The sequence below is a fragment of the Pteronotus mesoamericanus genome, unplaced genomic scaffold (genome assembly GCF_021234165.1).
Source record: "Pteronotus mesoamericanus isolate MK-2021 breed Mesoamerican mustached bat unplaced genomic scaffold, CSHL_Meso_final scaffold_533, whole genome shotgun sequence".
Taxonomy (NCBI): Eukaryota; Metazoa; Chordata; class Mammalia; order Chiroptera; family Mormoopidae; genus Pteronotus; species Pteronotus mesoamericanus.
In genome coordinates, this window is record NW_026555320.1 from 1,622,205 (window position 1) to 1,649,846 (window position 27,642).

The window sequence follows — 27,642 nt, forward strand, 5'->3', positions numbered from 1 at the left end:
CTCAGGCAGGTTTCCAGTTGTGTTTGCCTCTGGCACAACATAGCACCCCCGGCACCCACACCCAGGCTACATCCCCTCTCTGACACTTGAAAATCATGTGGCTTGAGGCACACTTTTAACCCTCTTAGTGCCTCAGTTTCCTTAGCAATAAAATGAAGAAAATGATAGCTCTCACGCAAGGCATTTTCAAGTCCAGAAACTCTGCGTGTGACGTACTGGTGCCCACGCTCGGCAGCAGGCTGCCGGGGGCACAGGGAGAGCTGCGCCCCGCCTGCTGTCAGCTGTGGGAGTGGGAGGCGGGCGGGCGGTGGCCTGCACAGCCGCACAGCCAGCTGGAGTGAATCAAAGTCGGGGGTCTCTCTGGGATGGGGACCCTTCCTGAACTCAGCGTCCCAGATTAGGGGTGTCTGTCATCCCCACTGCTGGCGGCGGCAGCCCTGAGGTGCACCGTGCAGACCCTGACACGGCAGGCACTTGAGGCCGGTGCCTGGGCTCTGCCGGCAGCCTGCAGTCACATGCTGCGCGACTGGCTTCAGTCCGTGGCGGACCGTGCGGAGGACGTGGTCCCTCTGGGCTGAGACACTCCTGTCGCCTAGTGACATCATAGCTGTCATTGCGTCAGTGCGGCGCTTCGCTCAGCTCCGGGGATGCTGGTGTAAGCAAGCTGCCGAGCTCCATTCACGTGCTATGTGACGTTACAGCTGGTAATGATAGCGGCTGTCACTGGTACTATGCTATTTATTTTTTACAGTTAGAGTTTTATTTTCTTTGTACTTTGCCTTCCTCTTCCCGCCTCTCCCACCTGAAGACATGCTCATTGATTTTTAGGGATGGAGAGGGAGAAAGAGGGAGAGAAACATCAACGTGAGAGAGAAATGTCAGTTGGCTGCCTCTTGCACATGCCCCCACCAGGGACCAAACCCGTACCCTAGGTGTGTGCCCTGACTGGGAATCCAACCAATGACCTTTTAGTCACAGAGGTGTCCAATGTTTTGGTGTCTCTGGGCCACACTGGAAGAAGAGTTGTCTTGGGCCACACATTAAATATACAAACATTAACAAAAACTGATGAGCAAAAAAAAGAAAGGTTCTAAGTAAATTTACAATTTCGTGTCGGGCCACATTCATAGTCATCCTGGGCTGCATGGAGCCCGTGGCCACGGGTCGGACACCCCTGTTAGTGTATGGGATGAGGCTCCAACGGACTCACACTGGCCAGGGCGCTGGTGTTATTTTAGACAGCCTTGTACATCTCCTGTTTACTGTGTCTCTTGATTGTATTTAATCTTGTGTTGTTTAGTGCAGAAACATGCTATACAGGCCTGTAGCAACAGGCCATACCACCTCACCTAGGGGTGTAGTCGGCTGTACCATGTATGTTTGTGTAAATTTGCTATATGGTGTTCACACAACAATGAAATCACCTAACAATGCGTTTCTCAGAATTTAGGCCCATTGTTAAGCAGCAAGTGCATGACTGTCTTACTAAGTGGTTTTCTTCGAGTTTTATGGAGCATCAGAAATGCTCGTTTCAGTAGCATCCTCTTTTAGGGACGTCACCCCCTTCGGGGTGTTCCGATGCAGATGCTGATGCAGACCATGCGCCATGTGCTCCCTCGTTCCCACGTGCTCCGCCCCCACCTCAGCTGTGTTCAAACAGGGCGTTGTACTTGGTATACTATCTTTTATCAAGACTCAGCGTGAGCAGGGAAAACAGAATGTTCCCAGGCCGTTCGTACAACCACAGCTAGAAACGCGGTTTCGTAGCCTCTGTGCCTTTCTGGAGCAGCCACACAGAAACTTCCTCATGAAAGGTCAGGTGGAAGAACACTGGAGTCCCCGCCCCTCTGTCTTCTGTGCACCAGGGGCAGCGCTCCTGCCACAGCCCCGGCCCCCTGGACATGCTGCTCGCCTCTCCTCATGTCCAGTTTGCTCCGACCCCCCTGATTTCTAGCTGCAGCTTCCAAACCAGTGCCGAGCAGCCAAGCTCGCTGGGGCTGGGGCTGCGGCTGGGGCTGGGCTGCTGTGGGAGGGCTCACAGGCTCGGGGGCTGGGGCTGGACCTGGGACCAGGGTTGGGAGCCTCGCCGGTGAGGCCGGGAGCCCTGCTCTGAAGCAACAGCCCTCCTGAGCCTTCTGGGGCTTTGCCCTCTCAGAGGCCGGTGGCTCCTTAGCCTGACGGTGGCCTTTCTCACCCTCTGCACCACATGTAGGAGCCCTGGCCGCTGCCCACAGCCCTTTCTGCCGCGCCCGGTCTGCCCTGGGGTTCCCTTCTCCTGTGCCTCTCCAGGCAGCCTGGGAAAGCGGTCGGCTCAGGGTTTGACAGAGGGAAGGGAGTTAAACGCTGCAGTCTTAACCGAAAACTGTAGTGAGGCTCAGGCCTGGCCTGTCGGGTAAACACAGCTGTAGGAAACTCAGTCATGCCCTGTCGTGTAGACCTTGCTGTGGCCGCTCTTCGGCGTGATGACAGCCAGCCTGACAGCTGTGATACAGGCCCTGTGGCTCCCACCCCTGGCGCAGGGCAAGGAAAACACATCTTCCCTAATGATTTCGGGTGTTTTCCTTTCGAGGTCTTATTACAATTTTTGTCTAGGCTGCCAGCTCCATTAAGTGAAAGAAATTGTATCTTCTGTTTTCTTGTGAGAAGCAATCTCCGTATTCCACCCCCCCACCCCCCCGGCAACTCATCAGTAACAGATATTCCTGGAGAAGCCTGTGGCATTCAGGCAGGTTCGCCCAGGGGGTGTCTCCCCGGTCCCGAGGCTGCGCACAAAAACCCAGTCCATTTTCCTGACAGGGTCAGGCTCAGAGAGGGACTCAGATTCAGTGGCTTCCCGTGATGCCGACGTTTCACCCAGAATCCGCTTTCCTGCACGTAGAGTTTTTCATGAAGAAATTGATGGCTGGCTGACACTCAGGGGATCCGCTTCCTGGCATCAGCATATCGGGGAGGCCAGTGTCATCAGAAACTGCCAGCTGGCTAGGAAATCCAGTGCAAGGGGCCATCCGGCGCTCTGGGGGCCAGGCCAGCCTGCGGGGCCCTTCCCACCCCTGAGACCCCCACCCAGCAAACCACAGCCCCGCAGATCCCTGGGCTGCCTTTTCCTTCAGCCACCTTTTGCTTACATTTGATCTTCCGATGGCACTGCTCCTGACGAAGTGTCTGTTTTACTTTCAGCCAAGCCTTAGGCTTCTCGGCTCTGCTCGCCTCACTTTCGCATGGGAGGGGTCCTCAGTTCTGGGGAGGTGCCTGCGTCACCCTGCGTGCCGGTCACATTGAGCAAGCACGCCAGCCTCAGTTCATTGTCATTGAGTTGGCTGGCTTCTTAGCACAGCTTGGCATTGCTGTGTATGATAGACACGAAACTGGTATTTGGGTGTGCTTGACAGTGTTTCCCCACTCTCCCTTCCTGATCTGCAGGGAACAGAATCATCCAGACGACCAGCAGCTAAAGAATGAACAAGAAGAACTTACCAAAGAAAGACTGGCTAAAGTATGACTTCTTTTTTACATAGTAGTTTTTTATTGTCTGACAAGTGCTTTTATAGTAAGCATTTATGGTTTTACGTTTTAGAAACCATTTACTATTGAAATTGCTGTCTTTTCCTTATTCCTACTGTTAAGCTTGATACTCGCCATTAGTACTTAGACATAGCTGAGAATTAAGAATTTTGTCTTTATGTCTAGATGGTAATGAGACTACTGCTCAGTGCACCCACACAGTTGGCCACTTAGAAGCAAGGACAGTGTCCTTTGGGGGGCACAGTACACAAAGGCATGTAAATAGGTCCCTTTTATGTGCATGCAGCTGGGATTGTGGAAAAGGCTATTGGTTTAATTGATTTTGTTACCATGAAAGAGTGTGGACTGGTTATTTTCAATCTTTTTTGTTGTTGTTGTTTTAACAATGTTAAGAACTTAAGCCATCTTTTTCTTTTTTTATCCCATAGAACAAGTTGGTTGAAGAAATGCTGAGAATGAAAGCAGAGTAAGTACACTGGTTTGTAATTCAAGTTCTTGTCGACCCTTTCTTTATTATTCTCTAAGTGGAGAAACGCTTGTTCTATCCACAAGGTCAGGAACTTTTTTCCTTCTGAAATAATATGTGAACTTAATAGATGTTTACAAAATCATTTTCCTGAACACGACTTGCTAAAGGGGCTCCTCACAGGAGCCGTTCCAGTTGGTAGTTACAGAAAGTCTGTAAGTGTTAAGTAGCGCCTCCTTGAAGCCATGACCAGTATCCACCGTCTGAGAGCCACTGTTTGAAATAAATGATTGCTCTTGGGTATGGAGCCTACTGTGTTGGCTCCACGTGAGCTGGATCTAAAAGTTCCTATTCTAAATGTTCATTATTTAAAAATGGTACGAGGGTTTTGCCAAAAGGAAAGTCTCGGTTAAACCAACAACAGAAAGCCTCCGTGCTGCCTGGCGATCGCCTGCCTGGAGGCCTCGAAGTCAGTCCTCCTTCCAAGTTCACGCTCTGGGCTCGGGGAAGACCCTTGTAATTACGTTTCTTTGGAAGACCAAACAGGGATATTCGTTGTTATAGCCTGGAAGAGGTCCAGAGCGCCCTCCAGAAAAAAGAAACAGACTGCCTGAGAATGAGTGAGGAAGTCGAACGAACCAGATCTTTGGAGTCAAAAGCATTCCAGGAAAAGGAGCAACTGAGATCAAAGCTAGAAGAATTGTATGAAGAAAAGGAGAGAACATCCCAGGTGTGTTTGTGTGTTTATTTTTTCCTGTACTTAGGACACATGAATTAATAGAGCCAATCAGAATGAGACTCGTGTCTGATTGGGTGTCCTGTGGCCACAAAAGTTGGGGGCCTGGGCTCTGTCTCCCCCTCCCTGTGTTCTCAGAGGCATGAACTAATGTTACTTTTTTTTGTTTTAAATTTATTGATTTTAGAGAGAGAGGAGGGTGGGCAGAGAGAGAAACTTTGATCTGTTCCACATTGCATCCATTGGTTGTTTCTTGTGTGTGCCCTGACCGGGAGATCCAGCCCCCAACCTTGGCGCAGAGGGATGATGCTCTAACCAACTGAGCTACACAGCCAGGGCAAATGTTACTTTGCTTTAAGGAATTAAGAGCAGCTCATTTTGTCCTGCCTGGATTGATTACCTGCAGGAGGTGGAAATGTTAAGGAAGCAGGTGGAGTGTCTTGCTGAGGAAAATGGAAAGTTGGTAGGTCACCAAAACCCAAACCAGAAGATTCACTATGTCATGAGGCTGAAGAAGGAAAACGTGCGACTCACTGAGGTAAACGATGAAAATTATTCTGAGTAAACTCACTCTGGTTTTTAAATGATTAATTATTGAATCACTTAACTGCTTTCTTCAGGGAACTTCCTGAATTCAAAACAATTTAGTTAATGCTATTCTAAGGATGATTCGGTCATTTTTCATACACATCAGATTTCTGTTTAATGTTTATAGATTTAAAAATTACAGTTTTAATTTGAAATATAAATTTAAAGAGTGCCACGAGTAACTCTTCCTATAATATTTATAGCCCTTCATTATTTTCTTTTTTAAAATTACTAGGAGACAGGAAAGTTGCGGGCTGAAAATACATTTTTGAAAGAAAATAAAAAGAAAGAGCTTCTGACGAACATTCTGCACCCATCCACGCCCTGTGGCAGTGAGCAGCCTGCTGTGTAGAGGCGCAGCCGCATTGCAAGGCTCTAAGCCAACTGTAAATATTGGGAAAACCTTTGGCATTTTTAAAATAAAAGCTTGTAGCCAATGTTTCCAGTGGACGTTAGCCAGACCATTTTTCCCCTGGGTACTGACGTGATCCCCTGAGTCTGAGGTCCAGAAGCTCTGTGTTCGGTGGTCCCAAAACTTGCAGCGAGGCTCATGGCTGGTGGCGCAGTGTGTATACAAAGCAAACCGATGAATATAGATTATTTTTCTACTCCTACTTGAAGTATTTTCATGATCATTTTTATGACTGTAAATATGGCCATTTTTCAAAATGTAATAAATCTTTTTCAAATAAAGAGTCCAAAAATGTTATTCACATGGTTCATTCACTCGTTCATGCAGCGTGTACTTAGTGAGCCCCCACTGTAAGCCACGCACGGGCTGTCTGTGGGCGAGGCAAACAAAGACCTGCTCTGCACCAGCGCTTCATGCCTTTCCATTGCAAATGATATTCCGTTGCGTTGACACACACGTTTTACTCACCACCTGACAGACGTTTGAACTGTTTGCAGTTTGGGGCTATGATGAATAATTCTGCTATAAATGTTCAGTCCAAGTCTTGGCATGGACCTACCCTTCTTACCTCTTGAGTAGAAACCTAGGAATGCAATTGCTGGGTCTCGTGGTAGGTGTTTGTTTCACTTTTGTAGACATTGCCTGCTGTCCAAATGCTCTGTGTGGCTGCACCACGTTCTGTTCCCGCCAGGGGTGTGTTCCAGTTTCTCCCATCTCCAGCGACACTTGCCGTTCAGGTGTTTGACTCTGGCCGCCCTAGCGGGTGTGCGCTGGTATACCAGTTAGCTCCCGGGTGGCTGCTGGCACTGAACACTAGTTCATACTGTGGAAACATGACAGCAGTAAAAAGAGAGAGACTGATACATGCCACCACATGGATGAACCTAAAAAAAATGCTTAGTGGAAAGTCAGACTTAAAAGACCGCAGGCTGTATGATCCCATATAAGTGAAATGTCCAGAAAAGGGGCAGGGGTGGGAGTGGAAATGACCACGTGTGCACAAGGGAACGTTTTGATGTGGAAGTGTTTTAAAACTGGCTTGTGATGATTGCACAACTCTTTAAATTTACTGAAAATTAAATTACATTCAAAATGGTTTATAAGTCATACCTCAATAAAGCTGAAGAGAAACATTCATAGTTCATGCAGCCCTGACCGGTGTGGCTCAGTGGGGTGGCCGTCGATTCCCGGTCAGGGCACACGCCTGGGTTGTTGGCCGGGCCCCCGGGTGGGGTGGTGTGAGACAACCAATCCATGTTTCTCATGCGCATCCGTGTTTCCCTTTCTCTAAAAACAAACAGAATCTTTTTTTAAAAAAACAACGCCTAGCTGAACTTCAAGGAATAAATAGTACTAAATCCTTAGGAGCCAGAAACAAAACAAAAGTCAGTGTAAAGTAGAAAGGAGACCTGACTGCCTTGGAAGCTGGAGGAGGGGGGTTTAAAACAATAATTTATCCTCTCGCAGTTCTGGAGGCTAGAAGTCCAAAATCAGGCGCTGCTGCAGCTGGCCTCCGGGGGCTCGGAGGGACAGTGCGTTCCACGCCTCTCTCAGGTTGTGGGCAACAATCCTTGGTGCTCCTTGGCTTGCATATCGTGTCCCTCCAATCTCTGCCACCATGGTCACATGGCATTCATTTTCCCCTGTGTCTCTGGTTCTGCTTAGAGGGACATTAGACAGATTAGGGCCTGCCCTATTGACCCCATCTTAATTTGATTACATCTGTAGTGACCCCACTTCCAAATGAGGTCACAGTCATGGGTGCTGAGGGGTTAAGACTTCAGCATACCTGTTGGAGAGACGCAGTTCAACCTGTAACATCACTCAGCAAGAAAAGAGAGAGAAAGCCTTAGGATGGAGAGTTAGAACTAAGAGTTTTGCCAACAGCCAGAACCCAACGGAGTGCTGGGATCTTAGTCACCCTGGCAACTCTGCTGCCTAGCAACAGGGCCTGGCCTCAGATATGTGCTCATTTGTTTAACTGGGCAGAACAAAGAAGGGACAGAGAAATGGACACAGCATGAAAGGAGAGGAAGAGGTAAGGTTGGAGAGAGGACAGTAGAGGACAGAGACATTCACTCCCCATGTTCACCGGCCCTACCCATTTCTGCTATCTCCCACCAGGGACTTCACACATTTAAATTCCCTCTTTGGCCCCTAAGGTCTCTTAAATGTGGCTTCTAGCTCTTAAAGGTGAGGGGCATTTTGAATGAGTCTCCCGGGACACAAGAAGGCATCTTCTGCCTGGATGTCATCTTTGAGGTTTGTTTTGATTGCTTTTTTGATAAGTGTGGGATGAAGTATCCTTCCCAAACACACTGTCCCAGTTCTAGTTTGCAATCAAAGCGTTGCCAGTGGAAGTGGGCCTGTTCTAAGAAAGTTCGTTTTGTAGTCTTTCAAGTATGAGAGTTGATGAAGTGCAACAGCACTTAATTTCCTGTAAGTTTCAAGTAACAAACTTCAAGAGGGGATCACCTTTGAGCTGGGCATTAAGATAGGGTATGTGGCAAAATGGCTGTAACCAATAAGGGCTACAATGATTATCAAGGAGATAGTACGACCAACTCCGCAATGGATTTAGGGCTTAAAACCTGCAGAAGTCCACCTTCATCCAATATGGTGACTAATTTCACCTTGTAGCAACCCCTGTCCTCTATAAGCTCCTTGTAATACATTAGCATACTAAACACACCCCGCGCTACCACGATCAAAACCATATACGGACCCAAAATGGCCAACAGAGTTTTTCTGAGAAGTCTCCCTCAGCCCTGAAAAATCCTAACAATTCCCCTTATGGACTGCCTGACCCCTCCATTAAATGAGCCTCAATGAAAGCAGTAAATTCCCACGGTGAAAGGGCTGCTTCACAAATAAACTCTCTTTCATTTTAATCTCTGTGCTGGTCTGAGTTTGAATTCTCCCGTGGGTGAAGCCAAGAACCCACAGTGGGTCCCAGACCCCCAGAACACCTTCGTCAGTGTGGTTCCTTCCTCAGTTGCAAAAGTAGGAGTTACCAGGGTTACCCATGCTTTCATTTGCCACAAAATCACCCTGTGAGAGAGGGTGGCAAGGAAGGACTTCCACAAAAATCTCCCGGATGGATTAAAAAAAAATCACAAAACGCTGAACGGTAGTATGTTCACTGTGAATTGTTTTCAAAAAGTCCCACCCCTATATGTAAACTTTACATGTGTTATATAAAAAAATAAATATACAAAAAGTACCCTATAACCATGATTTTCCTGGAGCGCGGAAACAGTCCTTCATGTATTCTTTTATTTATTTTTTTTTCGTTTTAAATTTTTTTCCTTCGTACCTTTCAACAGCATTTTATTTTCAAAGACATATCCTAAACACTTAAGTGAAAACCGTTTAAAGATCTTTAAATGCACAGGAAATTAGAAATAATGTTAATCCTGACTATCCGAGTGGAGTGATTACGGATGACATCTTTTCTAAATTTTCTGCAATGACCAACGAGCAACGAGATCCATCTGGGTCTTTTGATTTGTCCGAAACCCGATCCCGAGCCCGCCTTCTCGCTGAGTCTGGAGGCCTCTAAGCGCCCTCGGCCGAAGTATCTCTCCTTCGGAAGGTTCAGGTGAATCCGTGGGCGTCTAGTCAAAATGCAGATTTTGATTCAACGGGTATGGGGTGAGGCCTGGGATTCAAAATTTTAAACAAATACCCTGGAGAGGCCGATGGCGAACACAGCAAGTGGCAAGGACTGAAACTGTGGGGCCGCGAATTCTACAACAGCAAACAGAATCAGACTCCGGGTCCCCGGATGGGGTGGTGTGCCTAATTTTCCGGGTAAACGTGCCTAAACTTGTGACGACGGTCACCCACCGCCCTGGGCTCCAGCCCGGTGGCCCCACCCCCACCTCCTATGTCCCACCCCTGTGAGGCCCTCGCAAGATCCGCATTGGCCTCCTCGCTCACGTGAGCTCTGCGTCACGTGAGGCCGCCGTCCAATCGCAGCGCTCACTCAGCCCTGCGGGTGGCGGGGCAATAGGGCGCTCGGAGAGGCGGTGGCGGCAGGCACGATGGCTACGTGCCCTGTGGCCGCCTACCCCGACCCCTCCGCGGGGTTCCCCCCGCATCTGCAGGCCGGCGCGATGCGGCGTCGCTTCTGGGGCGTGTTCAACTGTCTGTGTGCCGGCGCGTTCGGGGCCCTTGCCGCCGCCTCCGCCAAGCTGGCCTTCAGCAGCGAGGTCGAGCCCGGGACGCAGCCGCGGCGGGGGGCGGGGGGCCTGGGCGGCTGAGGAGCGCTGCGGGGCCGCGGGGGTCCCCCGTGGTGCCGGGCTAAGGGCGCAGAGCGCCGCCTCACCTGCGCCGTTCTGTTCGGCCGCGTCCGCGGCGGGGTGCTGCAGCCACCCGGGGCGGAGGAGCAGCCCTCGATTCCATCGCGTGTAGGCCGCCAGTGTAGGCGGTAGGAGGCGTCGGGGATCTGAAATCTGTGCTTTGCTGGGGCTAGTTCTCTCTCGGGGAAGACGCGCAACCTCTCTCATTTTAAGCCCCTTGTGCTTGAACGTTTCTCTCCACGTGACTGAAAGTGAGAAGCCTGTTGCCCGTGTCTTTATTCCGTAATTAACGGGTGTTTTGACCAGTCTACCCTGCTGCCAGAAAACGTGAGAGTTTGGGAAGCGGTCTGGACATTCCCTTGATGTTGAGAACCCTTAAGCTGCCTCCCCACGTCTGCTAACGTGTATCTCCTTGCCTTGCCCATCCCAAGTCTGCAGCCCAGGGATAGACCCTGACCTGCACAGTGGACAGGCTGATTCTTTAGGTTTAAGCCTAGTTAGGGCTAATCCAGTGAGAGCGGCCATGCTTGAGGTTAGTATCCTGTTGGCTGTAATTCTTGAAGTGGTCCAAAATAAGACGAGTGACTCCATGAGACATAAATGGTTTTCTGATCTTTTTAGTTGTGCACCAGGCCTTCAAAATCTTTTATATAAGCTGCCTGCCACTGGCACAAACAGTGCTTTTGTGTAAATTATACAAAGACGTCCCTTCCCCAAGACACTATATTCGGCTGCTGGAAAACTTACAAGAAACGAGTATGGGTTTTCAGTGGGCACAGCCTCCAAGAACACAGCTCTGTCTGCAGGTGGGTTGCTACCTTAATACCAAGCAAAGCAAGGGGGTCTGCGTGTTCTTTGTGTAGAAGGCTTCTGAAGATCCTCTCTCCTCTCAAGGCTGTCACCTTTAAAAAAAGAGGCAGACAGAAAACTCGGCAAGTTCTACAGGTGGTGCCTGGGACCACCAGCCAGATAGTCTCAGGTGGTTTTCCTTGCGCAGGGCTGTGTCCCGATGAAGAGCGCGGAGCCACGCAGCCTGGGTTTGAATCCTGGTGGCTCCCATCCCCTGTGGCGTGTTAGGCAAGTTACATAATGTCTCGGGTTCTCTCTTTGTGAAGTGAAGTTAAGGAGTAAATGAGAATGCACTTAAAACACTTAGCACACAGCCTGGCACAGAGTGAAAACTCAGGAATGGTTGAGTGAGATGTAGCCCGCACAAAACGGGGGAGATGCAGCTGATTCACGCTTTACCTGATCTGGGGGAGTGAGGACTCTGCCTGGATGGACTCACAGCTCAGGCCCGATAATAACTGCTTGGGCCCCCGGGGACTGAACGTCCCGCATTGGTCACTGTGTGACCAATAAAGAGTGGTGTTCAGTAGAAAGTACTGATCATGGGTTAGCGTTTTACTTCTGCCCCAGGTCGCATATCAGGAAGATGGCCAAATGAGTGCCATCTTAGTGCTGAGTTTGTCCAGCTGTAAAATGGATGTGCTGCCCACTGAGGGTTAAGTGACGCTCTGAGGCCCCGCTGGCTGCCGGTGACTGTGACCCCAGGTGTGCTGTGGGGGGCACTGCCCGCTGCGATGCCCAGGCTGGGCACTGCCCAGGCTGGGCACCGCTCTAGTGACACCTCCTCCTGCAGGTGCATGTGGGCTTCTGTGCCTTAGGCATTGTTATGATGGCGACCACCAACTCTCTGATGTGGACGTTTTTTAGCCGGGGTCTCAGTTTCTCCATGTCTTCGGCCGTTGCATCTGTCACGGTGACCTTTTCAAACATCCTCAGCTCGGTGAGTAGCTGGGGGGTACAATCCCCCTGCCCCAAACTTGGCTTCTGGGTGGGGTATCCTTTGGTAAGCCCTGCTTCTCTAGGTAGGAGAAGGGTCAGGAACTGAAACAGAGGTTGGGCTGTGGCTCGACCCCTGGGGCTCTTCCTGTGGTCTCTCAAACCAAGTGAGCTGGACGTGGAGCCCAGCGGTGCCGCCGCCTGGCGTGTTGCCGCTCCAGGCTGGAGCCCTCGTTCGGGTCTGTGCACGGCCCAGCCGTCTCCTAGGGATCGGCACACCTCAGTGTGAGATGCGGAGGGACTAGTTCCCTCTTCTGGTGGCCTGAGGTTGGCCAGGCAGACTGAGCCCACTCAGTGCTGCGCTCAGGGGAGGGAGGACGTGGTTGGCCCTCGGGTCGGCGGGCGCCAGGTACCAGGTGCATGCAGGGCCGGCTGCTGGCCTCTGCTGGACCCCACTTTGCTGGGGTCTGATGCCGTGAGGAAGGTACCCTCTCCACTTCTGCAGGTGAGACCAAAATGAATAGAGTGACTTGCTGAAGGTGACAGCAAGGTCTCAAGCCCAAGACTTGCGGCTCCAGACCTCTCCCCCTGCCCCAGGAGGGCAGCAGCAGCAGGGGCGCAGGGCTGGCACACTAGTTGCATCCGCGGGCCTCACAGCTGTCTCTGTCCTGCAGGCCTTCCTGGGTTTCCTGCTCTACGGAGAGTGCCAGGAGGTCCTGTGGTGGGGAGGCGTGTTCCTCATCCTCTGCGGGCTCATCCTGATTCACAGGAACCTCTTGCCAACCGGGAAGACCCTTCCTCACAAGCAGCAGTAGCATCAGTTGGCTGGACGGGTCAGCTAGACAGATGACGATGGTGGCTCAGGCCTGGGCTGGCGCATGGGGACACCGCCCAGGGTGATCTGGGGTGCCGCCTTCCGACCGTCAGATGGAGGGAGATGCTGCCGCGGGCTCTCGAGGGCCAACTGCTCTGCCTCCCGTAGGGGGGCCGCGGCGCGGCAGGGTGCTGCCTGAAGCACCCAATGCATCTGCACTGTGCGCTGATTCTCACCGCCCCAGGCCCGCCCAGGGGCCTCGGCAGATGCCAGAGACCCCGGCATGGTCTGCCCGTGGATGGACTGGAGCTACGCTGTGACTGCTGTCCTGTGGCCTGACAAAGGCCAGCCACGTCACACGGGAATCAGTGACTGGTGGGGCTTTCAGGCAGCTTCATGCTTTGTGTTGGGCCATCGGGCTCATGCTGGGTTACGGCAGGAGAAGAGAGACTGGATCGATGCTCTTTTGTAAGTTAAAACTACCAGGTGTGGAATCCTAATTCTTTACTCCTGTGTTTTTCTTTCCTGATTTTCTGGAGGTGCAGTTCCCCACCTCCTGGGCCTGCCCGGCTCAGCACGTGGTCCCTTCCGACATCAGCCAGCGGGCGCTCCTCAGATCTAGGAGGGCCTGTCCATTCTCTTGGTACCCACGGAGAACAGCTTGACCTCTCTGTGGGGACCTCCTTTTATTTTACTGATGAGGAAAGAAGGCTGGCCAAGATTGCTCTCACCCCCTCATTCCACCTTTAGGCCCCTCCTGTCCCTTGAGTATCTTGCCCAGATCCTTGTGACTTTTTTGTGTCTTGCACCACGTGAATGTAATTCCTAGTTCAGTGTTTACGCTGCCTGCACACTGTGTGTGTGCACAGCCTTTGGTGTGGCGCTCACCTGCTCCAGTCTCCCAGGGGCTCCCCAGGTGTCCGAGAGCCGTCTCAGCTCACCGGCAGCCGACCGCTGGCCGCAGGTCTTCTTGAGGCATTCCCTGCAGTCAGAGGGGACTTGGGCCAGGAGGCCGGTGGGGGGAGAAGGGTCACGTCCAGGCCAGTCCCTGCTCTGTGCACACAGTGCTTTCATTGCCTTCCATTCCTCATTGCACAGTAACAGGTGGGCTTTCTGGAACTTCATGGCTCCCGCTGATTGGGGCCTGGCCCCAGCCCACCTCCCCCCAACTTCTCCCTTGCTGCCTTCTTAATAGCCCCAGGGCTGCGCCCGGGCACCCCAGTGTTTGGAAGTCAGGGAGATGTGGAGGAACTGGCCAGGTGAGCAAGCAGACAGTGAGAGGCGGTATAGCCCAGCCAGTGTGGCATCCTGGGAACACCTCTGGAAAAAGGCTGCAGCCACCCAGGCTAATGCTGAGGGTCACAAAAGTGGGGACGGAGAATAGGCCACTGGGCTGGGAAAGAGATGACTGGCCAGAGCAGCCTGGAGTGGGAGGAACAGTGGGCCGTCTCCACTGATGCCAAAAAGTTCAACATCCTTTCATAATCAAAACATTAAACAAACCAGGAATAGAAGGGAACTTTCTCACTGTGACAAGCCCACAGTGAACATCCTACTCAGCGGTGGGGCATGGAGAGCTGCCCCCAAGACCAGAAGCGGAACAAACACGCCTGCTTTCACCACTTCTCCGCACCTTACGGGAGTTCTGGCCAGAGCCCCGGGCAAGAAGAACAGGCATGCCGTTGGGAAGGAGGAGGAAAAGTTACCATGGTTCAAAGGTGACACCGTCTTACATGTAGAAAATTCTAGATCCTGGGAGGAGGCTGCCCTTTTTCTCAGAAGCCTCGGGCAGGCCTGAGGAGGGAGGCTCCTCACCCCGCAGCAGCCCCTTCCTCTGCTGCTGTCCTGGGAAGTCCTTCCTGTTCTGCCCTCCGCACTTGCTCACATGATCAGCATGCTCTCAAACTCACCACTTGAAGAGCGCTGGCCCCCTGGGTCACTTCTTTCAGCAAACAAGCCTCAGCATCTTGTGTCGGGAGTAGCGGGGGCAGGTGGGCACTTGGGGAGCCATCAAATCCTCCACATTTCCCAGGTCCCTCTCTGAGGGGCCGGCCTTCCTTATTCGGGGCCCTGTTCAGGACACCCAGCCCCTCCATCAGAGGCTGTAACCCTCAGCTGCGCACTTCTGGCAGCAGCACGTGTGAGCTGAATGAAGGTTAATTTGTGTAGTTCATACGACACTCAGCAGTGGTGGGCTGGGCTCCGAATTCAGAAACCTTCGGTCCCAGGTGCTCTGGCCCCAAATGCCCACCTCCTTGACATGGTAAATGATCAGTAAATGCTCGCTGCATGCAAGGCGATTCTCCTTTTGCTCGAAATACCACCCAGAGAGGAGGGTCTGGTTAGCAACTCCCCACGTGCAGCCTGTGCCTGTGTGGCACTGGCCTCCCACATGGGAAATGGGAGAGCAGGGGCTTTGAGGTGACCCTGAGGGAGGATGCCACCCAGGGCCTGGCCTGGGATCTGCTGAAGATGGGAGACTGGCCACTGTGGTCAAGCAAAGAGCTCTTTATTGAGAGGAAGGCAGAGGTGCCGGCCTGCTGCCCAGCAGGCCCTCTTCCTGTTCCGGCGTCAGCTGCAGTGCGTGCCCTCTGAGGCCAAGCAGTGTTAGTGTTGTCGACAGCCACCACAGGGACAAGGCCGCCGTGTCACTGGTGTGCAGAGGACTTGAGGCTCAGGGTTGGGCCTGCCTGATCTGTCCTCCCAGAACAGGCTCTGCTGTGGCTGAGGCCTAGTGCTGAGCCGGGCTCAGGGAGGGGGCACCAGGCCTCAGTGCAGGGTAGATGCCTCCCCCAACGGTCTGAGAACTGGATGGCTTTGGGGGGGGCTGGGTCTGCTTTCAGGCCAAGCTGGTTCTAGGGGAGCAGTTTAAAGCCCATTGTCTCAGGGGACCTGGGTTTATTCAGCACACACCTCTGACACGGCCTGAACTCAGCAGCGGCCCGCAACCATCTTCCCTGGTTCTAAACTCTAACCCTGCCTCCTCGGGGCCACCAGGGGGCAGCAGCGCGTCCCCCGCTGTGCGCAGCCCGGTGCGCGGCCCTCCGCGCTCTCACCCCCGTCTGCCTCCTGGGTCTGGACGAGGACGGCCTTCGGCCTCCGCGCTCGGCTCCCCCTCGCGGGTTTCGGGGCTCCTCACGCTGTCGTTAATAAATATTAGAGCGGATGTGGCCCGAGGAAGCGAGCCTCGGCCCGTTCTGGGAGCCTGGGCTGGAGCCCTGCCATCGCCCTCTCCTGAGGCCTTGTTAGAGCGCGCCGTGCCGGGATCAGGACAGAGGCAGCTCTGCGAACGCCGCCCCTGGGCAATGAACCTCGGGCCTGGTGGGCCACCAGGTGCGGGCAGGGGCCGTCTGCAGCCGCGGGGGCTGGACTGGCCAACCGCGCGGCAGGCGGCGCGCCGGAAGCCCACTCCTGTACCAAACCTGGACCGGCCCCTCGGCGCAGAGGACGCTCTCCCAGCAGCCACTGAGAGGGCCCCCTGCGCAGGTCTTCAGGCTTCAAAAGGGGTGACTGTCTTTCTGGTTCATCAACGTGCAGGCCCTGCCACCTCCCACCTGCTGACAGACAAGAAGGGCACTATCTCGGGAGAAATGGCCTGAAACATACAGGCCAGATGTCTGGTCAGCGCTGCCACGCGGGTTGTTAGACCCCCTTCGGGAGGGAGAGTAAAGTGAGGTTCCCGTGGGACAGGTTGGTGACGATTCCGGTGTCCACGGAACAGGAGCCAAGTTTGGTACTACTGTCGGAACTCGGGCGTTGCCACCTGGGGTACGTTAGCCCACGGGGTCCAGTCGGGCCCTTGCAGGGAGCGGGCCGCCGGGCTGCTCTCCAAACCCAGGCGGGCGGCAGGGGGCGCCCCACCGAGGGCGCGGCTGGTCTCCTGGTGTCAGCGTCCTGCCCGGGTCCCTCCGTCGTAACCTCGTGGCTGTGGTTCTCAAAAGCCGCGAGGCAGGGCCCCACCCGCCACAAGAGAAGACAGAGGTCCCCGGGAAACCAAAGGCAAGTTCGCGGCTGACCCTGGGCTGCCCGGGGCCCAGCTCCCTTCGCGGGCGAGGCCGAGGGACGCCCAGTCGGGGAGAGTGGCTCCTGGCCATCCCGCTCCGGACACTCTTACTAGATGAACTCAGGGAAAGTCTCTTGTCCTCCGTCACCCCCGGTCCCCCGCCCCCCACATCCCCAGCCCTGGCCCCACATGGGGAGAGGAAGGCAGGCTGAGGGTGGCAGTGCCCGGAGAGCGGCCCGAGGGAAGCAGCGGGAGGCGGGGACTGTGTCATGGCCAGAGCCGGGCAGCCACAACGGTGGGGTTGACAGCGACTCCTCCCCACAACAGCATCACTCGTCTGTCACCTCCACAGACTCCTCGTCCTTCCTCCCCTCCACCTGCTCCTCCGTCGCTTCCGTGTTGTCTGACATGGATGCCGCCTGCCGCACCCAGTCCCCGTCATTGAGAAGCTCTGGGTGGCAGGGTCCGGAGAAGGGGTTGAACCAGTTGAGGGAGAAGTTCCCACCGAAGGTCTCCTTGACCGTCTTCCAGCTGCCCCGGTGCTCTCTGGGCTGGTGCTTTCGTTTGAGGCGCTCAATGCCCTGGAGAGACAAGGGGGTCAAGGGGGTCAGCATGGGACGGGCTGTGCCCCCCAGGCGCCCCCCCAGCCCTGGCACAGCAGAGCACGACGCCCCTCAGAGGGCCGACGGGGTGCAGCGGGGAGCGGGGAGGGTCCCGGCAAGCAGGGCCTCACGAGACCGGGCGGTGCCTCCCACCCCACGGGCCCGCCCGCCCCCTCCCACAGGTGCGAGGCTGCCCCGCCTCCTGAGGGGCCAGCTGTGCGCTGGGGCCAGGCCGGGGGGTGGCCAAAGCGCAACACCTGAGGCCTCCGGGGCGGGAGCTGGGCCACCTGTCCTGAGACCACTGAGGAGGTGACGCCTCCCTGAGCATCCCGGGCCACTCCCCCCACGGTAGGCAGTAGCCGCAGCAAACAGCATGGAGAAAGATGTCGGGCCAAAGGGGGCAGTGTAGGATACAAACAACACATGAGGCGAGGAAGCAGAGGTGTGTGCAGCTAGAGACAGCATGCAGCGGGCAGCCGGAGGGCGCACAGGGTCACTGTGGGGAGGCCACGGCGGGTGTGGGGCCTGCTCATGCGGTGGACACGCCCTGCGGCCTCTCCCAAGCTGCCCACTCACCTGCCTCTGGGCGTCGGCTGCGCCTCAGCCACCAGGCCACAGAAGGAGAGTGTTGGGGAAAGAGAAGCCCCAGAGTTAAAGGCCCAGCCAGGCCGGCTCCGCAGGCCCACGACACCCTCCACAGAGGCTTTGACCCCCACGGGGAAGGACGAGGACTCTGCCTTCTCCATCTCTTCTGGATGCCAAGGGGACGGGCTGCGGGTCTGTCGGCCGTGGGAACGGCTCAGTCATGCGACTCCCACCTCAGGACAATCGCCGATCACCGGGGCCCTCTAGTTCTAGGTTTTCTCTCCTTTTCCACAGAAGATCCTACACAACTGGTCTAATCCTTTCTGTTTTGAGGAACGGGAAACTGAGGCACACACAGAGATCTGACCACACCCTGGACCAGTCCTCCAGCTCCTCCTTCCCACACCTTCTCAGAGATTGACCTTTCTTGGCTTTTGAAAACATCATGGGTTAAAGAATTTGATTTCAAAGTATTGCTTCGTAAGATGCTTACTAATTACAAAGGGCAAAAGCAGTAACTTTCCAGTAGGGAAACTTTGCAGATATCACCTTAGCCAAATCAAAGTTAACAACAGCACCTGCGCTGAGAAAGGCACGGCCCTCAGCCCCTCAGCCCCTCAACCCGTCAGCCCGGCCGCCACCAAACCGCCAGGAGCCAGACGCAGCGGAGGTAGTTCACGGAAATCGGGGCTCCTAACCCTCAAAGGGCTCAAAGTCTGATGAAATGTTTTAGAACCAGATAGAAGAGGGGACTGTACAGTGTTATGAAAGCCCTGAACGGCAGAGTCGCACTTTAAAATGGTTAAATTTATGTTGTGTGAATTTCACCTCAAAAAAAAAGTTCAGGAAAGACAAAGGAAGACTGAGGAACTCTGGCGACAGGCAGAGACTAGAGACAGGATAAGCGATGCCATGTGGCACCCGGGAACAGAAAGAACATTAGAGGGACAACTGGGAAATCTGAACAGAGTATGCAGATTAGTTAATAGTAATGTATCCATACATTTCCAGGTTTCTACATTTGCATTGTGGTTATATAAAATGTTTACACTGAAAGACTGATTGGAGGGTTATGGGACCTCTTTATACTATTTTAACCACTTTTTTGTAAGTCTGAAACAATTTTACAATAAAAGTTAAGACAATTTGAGACAGATTTATGCAGGCAATCTTGGACACAGTTATAACAAAAAGGTGGAAACAATCGAAGTATCTAATGATGGCTGTGTAATCTATAAAGCAAAACACTGCAATTATTAAAAATGGTATCAATACATTTTTACATGACATTGGAAAACCCTGTCCACATGGTGACAAGGGGCCCATGACATCATCGTAGAACCTGAGGTCACCTTTGGGGAAGGGGCTTCAGATGATCTGAATTTATTTCGGCAAACTTCCCCCATGTTCCAAGTTTTCACCAACACACAGGTGTTCCTTATAATCGGAACCAAAGCAGCTGTTTCAGATGGATCCCATTCACAGTCTTGGGGGAGCCCCACCTGGGCCAGGAGTACAGGGCTCGGTGCGGCTCGTGGGCAGGCCCCTGCCAGTCCTCCCTGCGGAGCCGAAGCAGCAGCGGCCAACTGAGGTGACCTGCTTTGGGGACCTTGCATTCCTGTCCTGGGTCGTCATCTGTAGCGTGTTAAGAAGAGTTTAAACCACAACGGCAGGGTCGCTGGGATGTCACTACGTGGCTGACCAGGCTGCACAGGGGACCCCAGAAATGGCAGATGGGCTGTACCCACACTGATGGTATCACTCAAAGCCACGGCTATGGGTTCTCAACCACCCAGAGAAGATGCGGGCTCAGGGTAGCACTTGGCAGATGGGCAAACAGAGGCTGAGAGGCTGTGACAGCGGCCAGAGCGCGTCCTGCAGCTCACACATTAGAACTGGGGCTCGAACTGGTAACTTCCCTCTGCCCACGTTGTGTTCGTCCTCCTGCAAATCGCTCTGCTGGTGCTGATCTCAAAGGCAGAGCAAAGCCGGGAGGGGAATGAAGAGAGCGTGCCCCGGGATTACTGGAGCCCGTTCCCGTGGCTCCTGCCCAGAGACTCGAGGACGAGGCTCAGCCTCCCCACTGAGCCTCCCCGTCCGCCAGATGAAGCTCCTCAGCCATTAAGTGTGTTGACTCAAGAGTCCGGAGAGAAGTTCCGACAAACCTGAGGCATAAAAGGCCCGAAGATCTGAACCCTCAGGTTCAGGAGGAGCCTATAGAGTTACTTTTTCCTGGGAAGACTCAGTTTTGAGTTTTGTGCAGATTTAAAGGTGTCCTGAAAGCAAAATGCTTTAAAAAAAAAAATTGATTTTAGAAATAAATGAAGGGGCGCGAGGGGTGGGTGCGGGGGGGAGACATCGATTTGTTGTTCCACGTATTGCTGCATTCACTGGTTGCTTCTTGCATGTGCCCTGACTGGGGATTGAACCTACAACCTTGGTATATCGGGATGGTGCTCCAACCAGCTGAGCCACCCAGCTGAAGGAAACGGTCTTAAGCTGGAGGTCTGCAGAGGCAACAGCCGCACCCACCTCAGGCTGAAGAGACCCACAACGGTGGATTCCTGGCAATGGCCCCAAGCAGCACCTCTCGCAGGCCATATGTGACATGGGGCTTTTGGGCCCCATTGGCCTGAGTGACACGAGCTGTGATCTGTAAACAAAACCACTAACGCCCCAGAATGAATGTACCAAGACTAAGGGTCCAAGGGAGGCAGAGACTCAAGTGCACACTCTGTGAGGGCTCAGCTGAGACACAGCGCCGTGGTGCAGAGGTCCCCGCGGACACCAAAGGCCGGCACGTGGGCGTACATCTGCGCAGGCTCTACGTTCTTTCCCCTCGCCCTTTTAGATGGTTCTTCACCCCAAGGGCCCCTTGGTCCAGAGACCAGGCGGACAGATGAGCAGTGCAGGGCTGCCAGCCGCACGTGGCTCCCTGCACGTGCTCTCGCTGCCCCCAGCACTCGTCTGCCGGGGCGGCCGCAGCTCGGGCAGGAAGAGGGGCTGCCGGCTGCAGGCCTGCCCGCGCCGCACCGAGCCCAGCAGCACCCAGGGCCACCTCCTCCACGGGCGCCAGGGCCACCTGCTGGGGGACCTCGCAGCCCCAAGTGGATTTTCAGAACTGAGCCTGCGTCAGAACCACGGCGGGGCCACTGGAGTCCGGACTGCTGGGCGTGACCATCATGGGGGAGCCCAAGAATGTGCATTTCTAACAAGTTCCCAGGGGCTGCCGCCCCCCGTCTGGGCACCACCACATGTTGAGATGTCTCCGTGCCTCACTGTAAAGATTCTTGAGAGGAATTCCAGTGAAGTCTTCCCTTCATTGGTATTTAAAGGCCCCTTCTAGGCTGGGACCCCTCACCTCCACCAGCTGGCTCACCCTTCAGGCTGATGCACTGTAAGTGTTGAAACGTGAGTGGCGTAAGCCCAGCCTCCCGAGGCCTGCGTAATGCCGACCTCACACGGGTGGTTCGTGACTGTTTCTTAACTGACCTCACCTGAAGATTCCTGCTTCGGGAAGGCGGGTTTTCACTTTCTAGCAGCCCAGCCAGAATGAGCAAAAGCTGGTAACTCCAGGCACCTCCCTTCCAGCTCTTCCAAAAAAAATGCATTACGGAGATGCAGTGCTTAGGACTAACAGGAGGCTCGGCGCCTGCACACCCACCCAAACTCCCTGCGCGCGCGTGGTATCCCCCAGCCCATGCAAATCTGCAGATTTGTCCAGACGGGGCCTTCTGCATTTGGTCGGGTCGCTGCAAACAAGGAGTCCCCTAATTCACCCTGCCACGTCACCACCGTCCTCTTCACAGATCACTTCCTCTCTGCAGAGGCCACGTTATGAAGCCCTTTGGCTACGGCTGGCCCGCTTTCCACGTGTGTGCGCCGTGCAGCGCGGCCCAGCTCCTGTGCCGAGGCCAACAGCCGGCCACCTTTGTGCAGAGGCGTGTCCTCTTTGACCAGGCATCTGGGAAGGCCGAGGAGATCTCAGGAGGCCCGTTTCCTCCTAGGGGGACGCAGGGCTGGAGGCCACCCCCTCTACTGCCAATGGAAGCATCGTTCCTTAGCTGCGGTGCCCTCGGCGGCGTTTCCATCTCCATGAAAATGGGAAGAGCACAGGACCCTGGCGGGGGCACTCCTGTCTTCCGAGGGCAGCATGTCTCTCTGGCCTGAGAACCGGGGACATGCATCCCTTCAGCCGGGGGGCTTGTGGACACCGGAGATAGAATCACACTGGACATCGGCAGGAGTGTCTCTCTGGGGAAGGTGGGCAAAGCCCACTCAGGTTTAAATGAGGGGCTTCTAGTTTTAGGACTCAAAAAATGTTCAAAACATCTTCAGCATTATCTACTGCGTTCTTTAGAAATTCCCCTGGGAGAAAAACCAACTTGGGTTACTTAAAAATATGCTCTTGAATATGGGGACTTAGGGGTCATCCAAATACTTAAAAAATGTACCGTGGGCCCCAGTCTCCCTCCTGTAGCAGGAGGACCAGTGCGGTCACGCGGCCTCCCAAGGGACAGACCCCGAGGGGCACGGGCAGGGCCAGAGTCCTCTAGGCCACTTCTAAGTCATTTAACAGCCACGCTTATCCCACACCCATAAGTGACGGGTGTGGCTCAGTGGGTTGGGCATCGTCCCTCAAGTTGAAAGGTCACTGTTTTGATTCCCAGTCAGGGCATGAGCCTGGGTGGCAGGCAAGGTCCCCCGGTTGGGGAGCATGCGAGAGGCAGCTGATGGATGTTTCTCTTGACCATCGATGTTTACCTCCCTTTCTTTCTCCCTCCCTTCCCCTCTCTCTAAACAATTTAAATTTAAAAAGCCTTTAAAATAAAACATGTGTGGGAAACAAATGCTATAAGCTAGGTTTGAAAATAGGCTTCAGCCTTGACTGCAGCACAAACAGCAGAGCAGAAGTGAGACCCCGTTAGCTGACTTCAGGCCGCAGAACTCCCTGGTCCAACGCCGAGGGGGCATCAGAGCAACATCCTGGAACTGTCGGCGGAGGGCGGGGGGGTCTGCAGTGACTTCCCCAGCGTTCGGCTGCGTGGGGACCTCTCTCCCAGACCCAGCCCTAGAGGCAACATCTGCAGACCTGACAATTTTTTTCGGTAGTGACTGAGAAGCCATGAGTACAGGGAAGGGACTGGGCTGCGGGAGCCAGAGGCGAGGCTGGCGGGGCAAGCCTACCTTCCTAGGGAAGCGTGAAAACAAACACCCAGTCAACACACTCAGTGGCCAGACCCCTCGCGGGCCCTGGACGCGCAGCGACGTTGTCAGAGAGCAGGGCTTCCTCAGAACGGGTTTTGGAAAACTTTTATTGCATTTTGTTTCCAGGTGGAAGCACGGACTGACAGAATTGAAGACGCAGCATGTTCCACTTACTTTTCTGAAAAATCACATGGCTAGGTTCACGGTCTTCCTATCCCAGACCGGATTTAATAAACCTTATCCCGTCCCCACCCTAGGAGCTACAAAAGGTTTGTGGCGATGCCTTTAGAACAAAACAAAACAAAACCCATGTGTGAGAATCCGGGCTTCTGAGTTTTGCATATGAGGGCACTCGGTCTCCTCCCTCTAATTTCCCCGTCCTCAGGCCTCCCTCCGGCAAAGGGTACTTGCAGCGGGAAGCCCCAGCTGGGAAAAGCTATGCAGGCCCAGCACCCGAGGCCCAGGCGCACCTGCGGGTTTCAGGGACCAGGGCAGCCCCTGCCAACTGTGGAAAGTCGGGGGGCTGGAACGACGCCCTTGTGGCACGGTCAGCCCCAGGCCAGGGCAACAGGCTCCCAGGTCAGACTGGAGACAAGACGTGGGCACGTGCACATTGAAGGGTCTAATTATCAGAAAGCGAACCTGCTTTGGTGACTTACAAAGCAAGGAAGAGAGGGCGACGGCAGGGGTGCAGGTGCGGGGCTGCAGCCGCCTGGCCTGGCGGCAGTCTCGCGAGGAGCGGGAGGAGGGACGTGGGGAAGCAAGCAGACGCAACAGAGGGAAAGGGGGCTTGCCCGAAATCGCGCGATTTTTTCCGTCTTTTGATTGTGTAAGGCATTTTGAACCAGAAAGACTTCTTTCCTTCACACTCTTCCAAATAATCAGAGAGAACATAACTGGTGATTCAGAATACAAATCTGACCCTTTCACCCCCCCGCCCCAATCATTCCACACACCCCGAGTCTACAAAGTACAAGGCAGGCAACTGATTTCGTGGATTAGGAGGCAAACCATGTCCACGTCGGGGATGGGGCCGCGGTGCCAGGGGCCCTGCACAGGGCTCCAGCCCTGATCCTGCCCTCTGGGCCGCCAGGGGCAAGCGTCCATCTTCTGCGAGGTTCTAGTCCTGCCGCCGCCTCCTGGGCAGGGGGAGGTCAGGGCCCTCCAGTGCCTCCCCGACCAGGACCAGGCATGGAGACCAGTCCATCCATCCACGCACCAGCGTCACACGTCTCAGTTAGTGGGAGAGGGCACCGCCCGGGGACAGCGCCCTCCACGTTAGTCATGCCAGACAGACAGCAGAGAGGAAACCAGAGGCCAGAGAAGTGATTTTTGAAAAGGAAAACAGAAGAGCAGCTTCGGTTTGCCAAAAAATAGAAAGGATGATCTTTTAAAAATAAAACATGGGGACTTTTTTTTTTTTTCTCTGCAACGCTCAGCCATTTTACTTGAGCCATAAAAAAAAGTTTTAGTTGTTTTGCTCTCTCGGTTTAAACATTCGTGAGGCCGGGCTGGCGGCGGTGCTGTGATGTGGTTTGTGTCTGAGTGGCATTGCTGGCCGGGGTCCTTCAGACCACGTACTGGGACGGGTCTGCCTTCCCTTGGTCTGGCGTGGCAAAGGGGCTGGCCCAGCCTAGAGAGAAGGGGTGGCCGAAAACGGCTTTCATGTTCATCCATTTTGTTTTTTTAGCCCATCTTCTCTCTTCCTTTTTCAATTGTTCTATTCCCTGAAAACAAGAACAATCACACTTTCAGTCAAGTGCTTTATCGCTGTGGGTTTGGGGGAGGGATGTCCATTAGCTTGAGATGAATGGAGTAAATGCTTCCTTTTTAAAGCCATAAAGCTAACTGCAATATGCATTTTTTTCCCCTTTCTCTCAAAAAAAGTGTTTTAAAAAAAATCATGCTTTTGGTGGGGGAAGGGGTGGGCAGGGCAGATACTTGTAAGTCCCTCCTGGAAGGGCAGGAAAGTGAGCAGCAGACCAGGAGCGCCCAGGCCTTCATTCCTTGCCCGCCCGCCGGCCGGCCGGGGTGCCTTAGGCCCTGACTGGCTCTGCGGGCGCTGCTGCGGAGCCAGAGGAGCGTGGGGGCCAGAGCAGCGTGGGGACTGCACAGGCTTGGGCGCGGGAAGCCTCAGGTGGGCGACCGTGGCCGCCAGCCACAGCTGTTCATCTGGGACTGGTTCGCAGGAAGTCTAAAGTTACTATGACCACTTTGCAGACAAAAAAAAAGGAGCAAGTCAAAGGGCGGCTCTGCGCGGTCAGACACGCCAGCCTGGGGTTCAGGAGGCACAGCTCAGGAGGGGGACAGGAGGGACAGACCGCGCCAGGGGAGAAGCCACCAGAGGAGGAAGGAGGCAGTTAGTACAGGTCAGAGGACCACGCGGACAGACCAGTCAGCCTCAGTCACCGCAAGGTCTTCCCAGGGCTCCTGTGGGGAGCAGTGTGACCGGGGCCACCTCAGCGGTTGTCACAGACCCCGCAGCGCCCCCACCAAGGAGCTGCTGGTGGGCGGGGCCAGGACTCGGGCCCAGCCCAGAGGGACAGGGGAGAGCAGCCTGGCGGGAGCCGGTGGGTCCGGGCCGGCCTCTGGTGAGGCGGTGAGCAGGGCCTGAGGGAACAGCCAGCCCAGCCTGCACCTCTGTTCTCAGCCTAGGGGCCTGGGAGGACAGAGGTGAGGGGACGGCCCCGTTTCCTGCGAGCTGAGGCCAGGCCGGGGTCACCCTGGTTTCCTGCAGTTCTTCCATGGGGGGCCGGCCACGTCTACTGCTCGGGCACAGCTGCATCGATGCCGCTGGCGACCGTTATGTCAGGGCCTCTGGCAATGACGTTATTTCTTAAAAGAGTTGCTCTAAGCCCCCCAACCTTCTAACCCGTCGGGAAGCCCCACATGTCCAAACCGTGGTGCCAGGCAGCCGGACAGCACCGCCCGTGTGAGCCCTGCCACCTGAGGGGCCCTGGGAGGCCAGGGGTACTGCCAGGTGGCCTCGCGACCCCAAAGGCAAAAAGGGAGGAGGTGCCCCCGTCAGCCATGGGCTGACCCCTGTGAGGCTCCCGCACGGCTCCTGAAGGGGCGGGAGGTGGCAGTGGCACAGGGGGTGGCTCCAGCCCGGGAGCTTCGAGGCCCCCCGAGGAGGAGGCATGAGCAGGCGGAAGGCAGAACCAGGGAGCAGCACCTGACAAGGACGAGGACCGGGGCTGGGCCTGGCGGGGCGACCCCGCGGTCTGGGGCGAGAGCACCTGCTGGCCACTGATGGGGGCGGGGGCGGGGCTTGAGGCAGGCTGTCTCCCGACTCCGCCCTCAGGACCTGACCATGGAGTCACCTCCTCTGGGAGACCGACCCCGCCTGTGCCCGCTGGGTGAGAGGCCCCTTCGTCCACCACCCTGTCTCCAGGCCTGTGGCCCCTGGATGGGAGGTGTCCCAGTGCTGAGCTGGGCACCCGACACAGAGCAGGGCTCGGAGAGAACCACCGCGGGAGGATGGAAGGACCAGTGACAGAGGGGAGCCATCACCGAGGCTGCTGGGCCCGTTCCTGGCGTGGCCTGTCATGCCAGCCCCAAGGGGGGCGGACTCATGTGTCCATGAAGATCAGTGTCACTGCCTGCGGGGAGCGAGCCCTGCACACGGGGGTCTGGGCGGGCTCCCAGGCCTGGCCTGCGAGCTGCCTTCCCAGCAGCACCTGCCCCGGGGCCGCCCCCAGCCCCACGTGCAGAGGGCCGGTTGGCCACCTGCTTACCGTCTCGTCTGTGCAGATGGAGTGCACCTGGGTCCCAAACATCACCGACGTGAAGATGAGGAAGAGCAGCCCCTCAAAGCACAGCAGGATGAGCAGGATCACTGTGGTGGGTGGCGAGAAGTAGCTGCACTCTGAAAGCAGGGGGCACGGGGGTCAGGGCGGCGGCCCGCTGCCCTGTGCCCCCAGGGCTCCCCCTCTGCCTCAAGCCTCCCGGACTGGGCCAGGGCCTCTTGCACACAGCTGGCCACCCCGGCGCTCCCTCAGGGAAGTCCCCTGACAGGCTGGGCCCGGCGGGGCCCCCCCACCCTAGCACGTACCGGTCCTCACTCACTGCCTCTTCCCCGGCCAGCACGTGACGCCTGTGTCCTCGTGCCAAGCACAGTGCCTGCCCACGGAAGGACCCAGCGAGGACCCAGGGTCAAGGTGTGAGGCCTGGCGACACCAGACAGACCCTCGTCCCCTCAGAGAGCGGGCTGCGGGTGGCCCGGGGGAGCGGCCCAGCCCGGTCCGGTGTGGCCGTGAGCCTGGGCATTCCCGTATCGGCGCCGCCCCTCTCCACGCCTCTATCTGCTCAGGGGCGAGACTGTGGGTCTGGAGGGTCACTGGGGGCTTTGGGACTTGAAGCTCATGGGGGCGGGTGGTGTGACTGCTGGGCTCCACCCTGCCCTGGGGGGAGCTGAGCCCAGGCCGTGCCCCCTTGGCAGCATTGGCACCACCCACCACCGAGACATCCCGGCCCCGCTGCCAGCCCACGCTGACCTGGGGTGTGTCCCCCCTGCCAGGCCTCTCCTCCCTCCACTGCGGGTCAGAAAGATCGATGAGATGCACGCTTTTATCCTAAGTAGTGGAATCTTTTGAACAAGAGTCAGAACCCCGACCC

The 27,642-nt window shown here is 55.4% G+C and overlaps 3 protein-coding genes across 5 annotated transcripts in view; 2 read left to right on the forward strand and 1 right to left on the reverse strand.

Moving 5' to 3' along the window:
• The window catches only part of KIF15 (kinesin family member 15), a 46,015-nt gene extending 40,726 nt beyond the window's left edge, over positions 1 to 5,289 (forward strand). Inside the window, exons 29-32 of the mRNA XM_054594590.1 lie at positions 3,421 to 3,493; positions 3,951 to 3,988; positions 4,553 to 4,718; positions 5,131 to 5,289. Coding sequence (XP_054450565.1) covers positions 3,421 to 3,493; positions 3,951 to 3,988; positions 4,553 to 4,718; positions 5,131 to 5,289 — 436 coding nt within the window. The remainder of the gene's footprint in view (positions 1 to 3,420; positions 3,494 to 3,950; positions 3,989 to 4,552; positions 4,719 to 5,130) is intronic.
• A 4,481-nt stretch (positions 5,290 to 9,770) lies between these two features.
• Positions 9,771 to 13,130, forward strand: TMEM42 (transmembrane protein 42). The gene is made up of 3 exons (XM_054594820.1): positions 9,771 to 9,938; positions 11,671 to 11,817; positions 12,488 to 13,130. Exons 1-3 carry the CDS (start codon positions 9,771 to 9,773, stop codon positions 12,626 to 12,628), a joined length of 456 nt encoding a protein of 151 aa, XP_054450795.1. The 3' UTR covers positions 12,629 to 13,130.
• Positions 13,131 to 16,852: 3,722 nt separating this feature from the next.
• Positions 16,853 to 27,642, reverse strand: part of ZDHHC3 (zinc finger DHHC-type palmitoyltransferase 3) — a 43,043-nt gene continuing 32,253 nt past the window's right edge. Inside the window, exons 6-7 of one of the 3 annotated variants that reach the window (XM_054594510.1) lie at positions 26,763 to 26,893; positions 16,853 to 17,211 (exon numbers count right to left, since the gene is read on the reverse strand). In XM_054594510.1, the coding sequence (XP_054450485.1) occupies positions 16,960 to 17,211; positions 26,763 to 26,893 (383 nt within the window). In that variant the 3' untranslated portion in view covers positions 16,853 to 16,959. Of the gene's footprint in view, positions 17,212 to 23,119; positions 24,753 to 26,762; positions 26,894 to 27,642 lie in introns of those variants that run through there. The other 2 variants (XM_054594509.1, XM_054594511.1) reach the window with 2 other exon arrangements.

Bases quoted from the DNA above. Each gene is read 5' to 3' on its own strand.
- TMEM42 (XM_054594820.1), top strand. From the start codon at position 9,771: ATGGCTACGTGCCCTGTGGCCGCCTACCCCGACCCCTCCGCGGGGTTC. The intron at 9,939-11,670 runs GTCGAGCCCGGG...CTCCTCCTGCAG, and splicing joins AGCTGGCCTTCAGCAGCGAG to GTGCATGTGGGCTTCTGTGC. The intron at 11,818-12,487 runs GTGAGTAGCTGG...TCTGTCCTGCAG, and splicing joins TTTCAAACATCCTCAGCTCG to GCCTTCCTGGGTTTCCTGCT.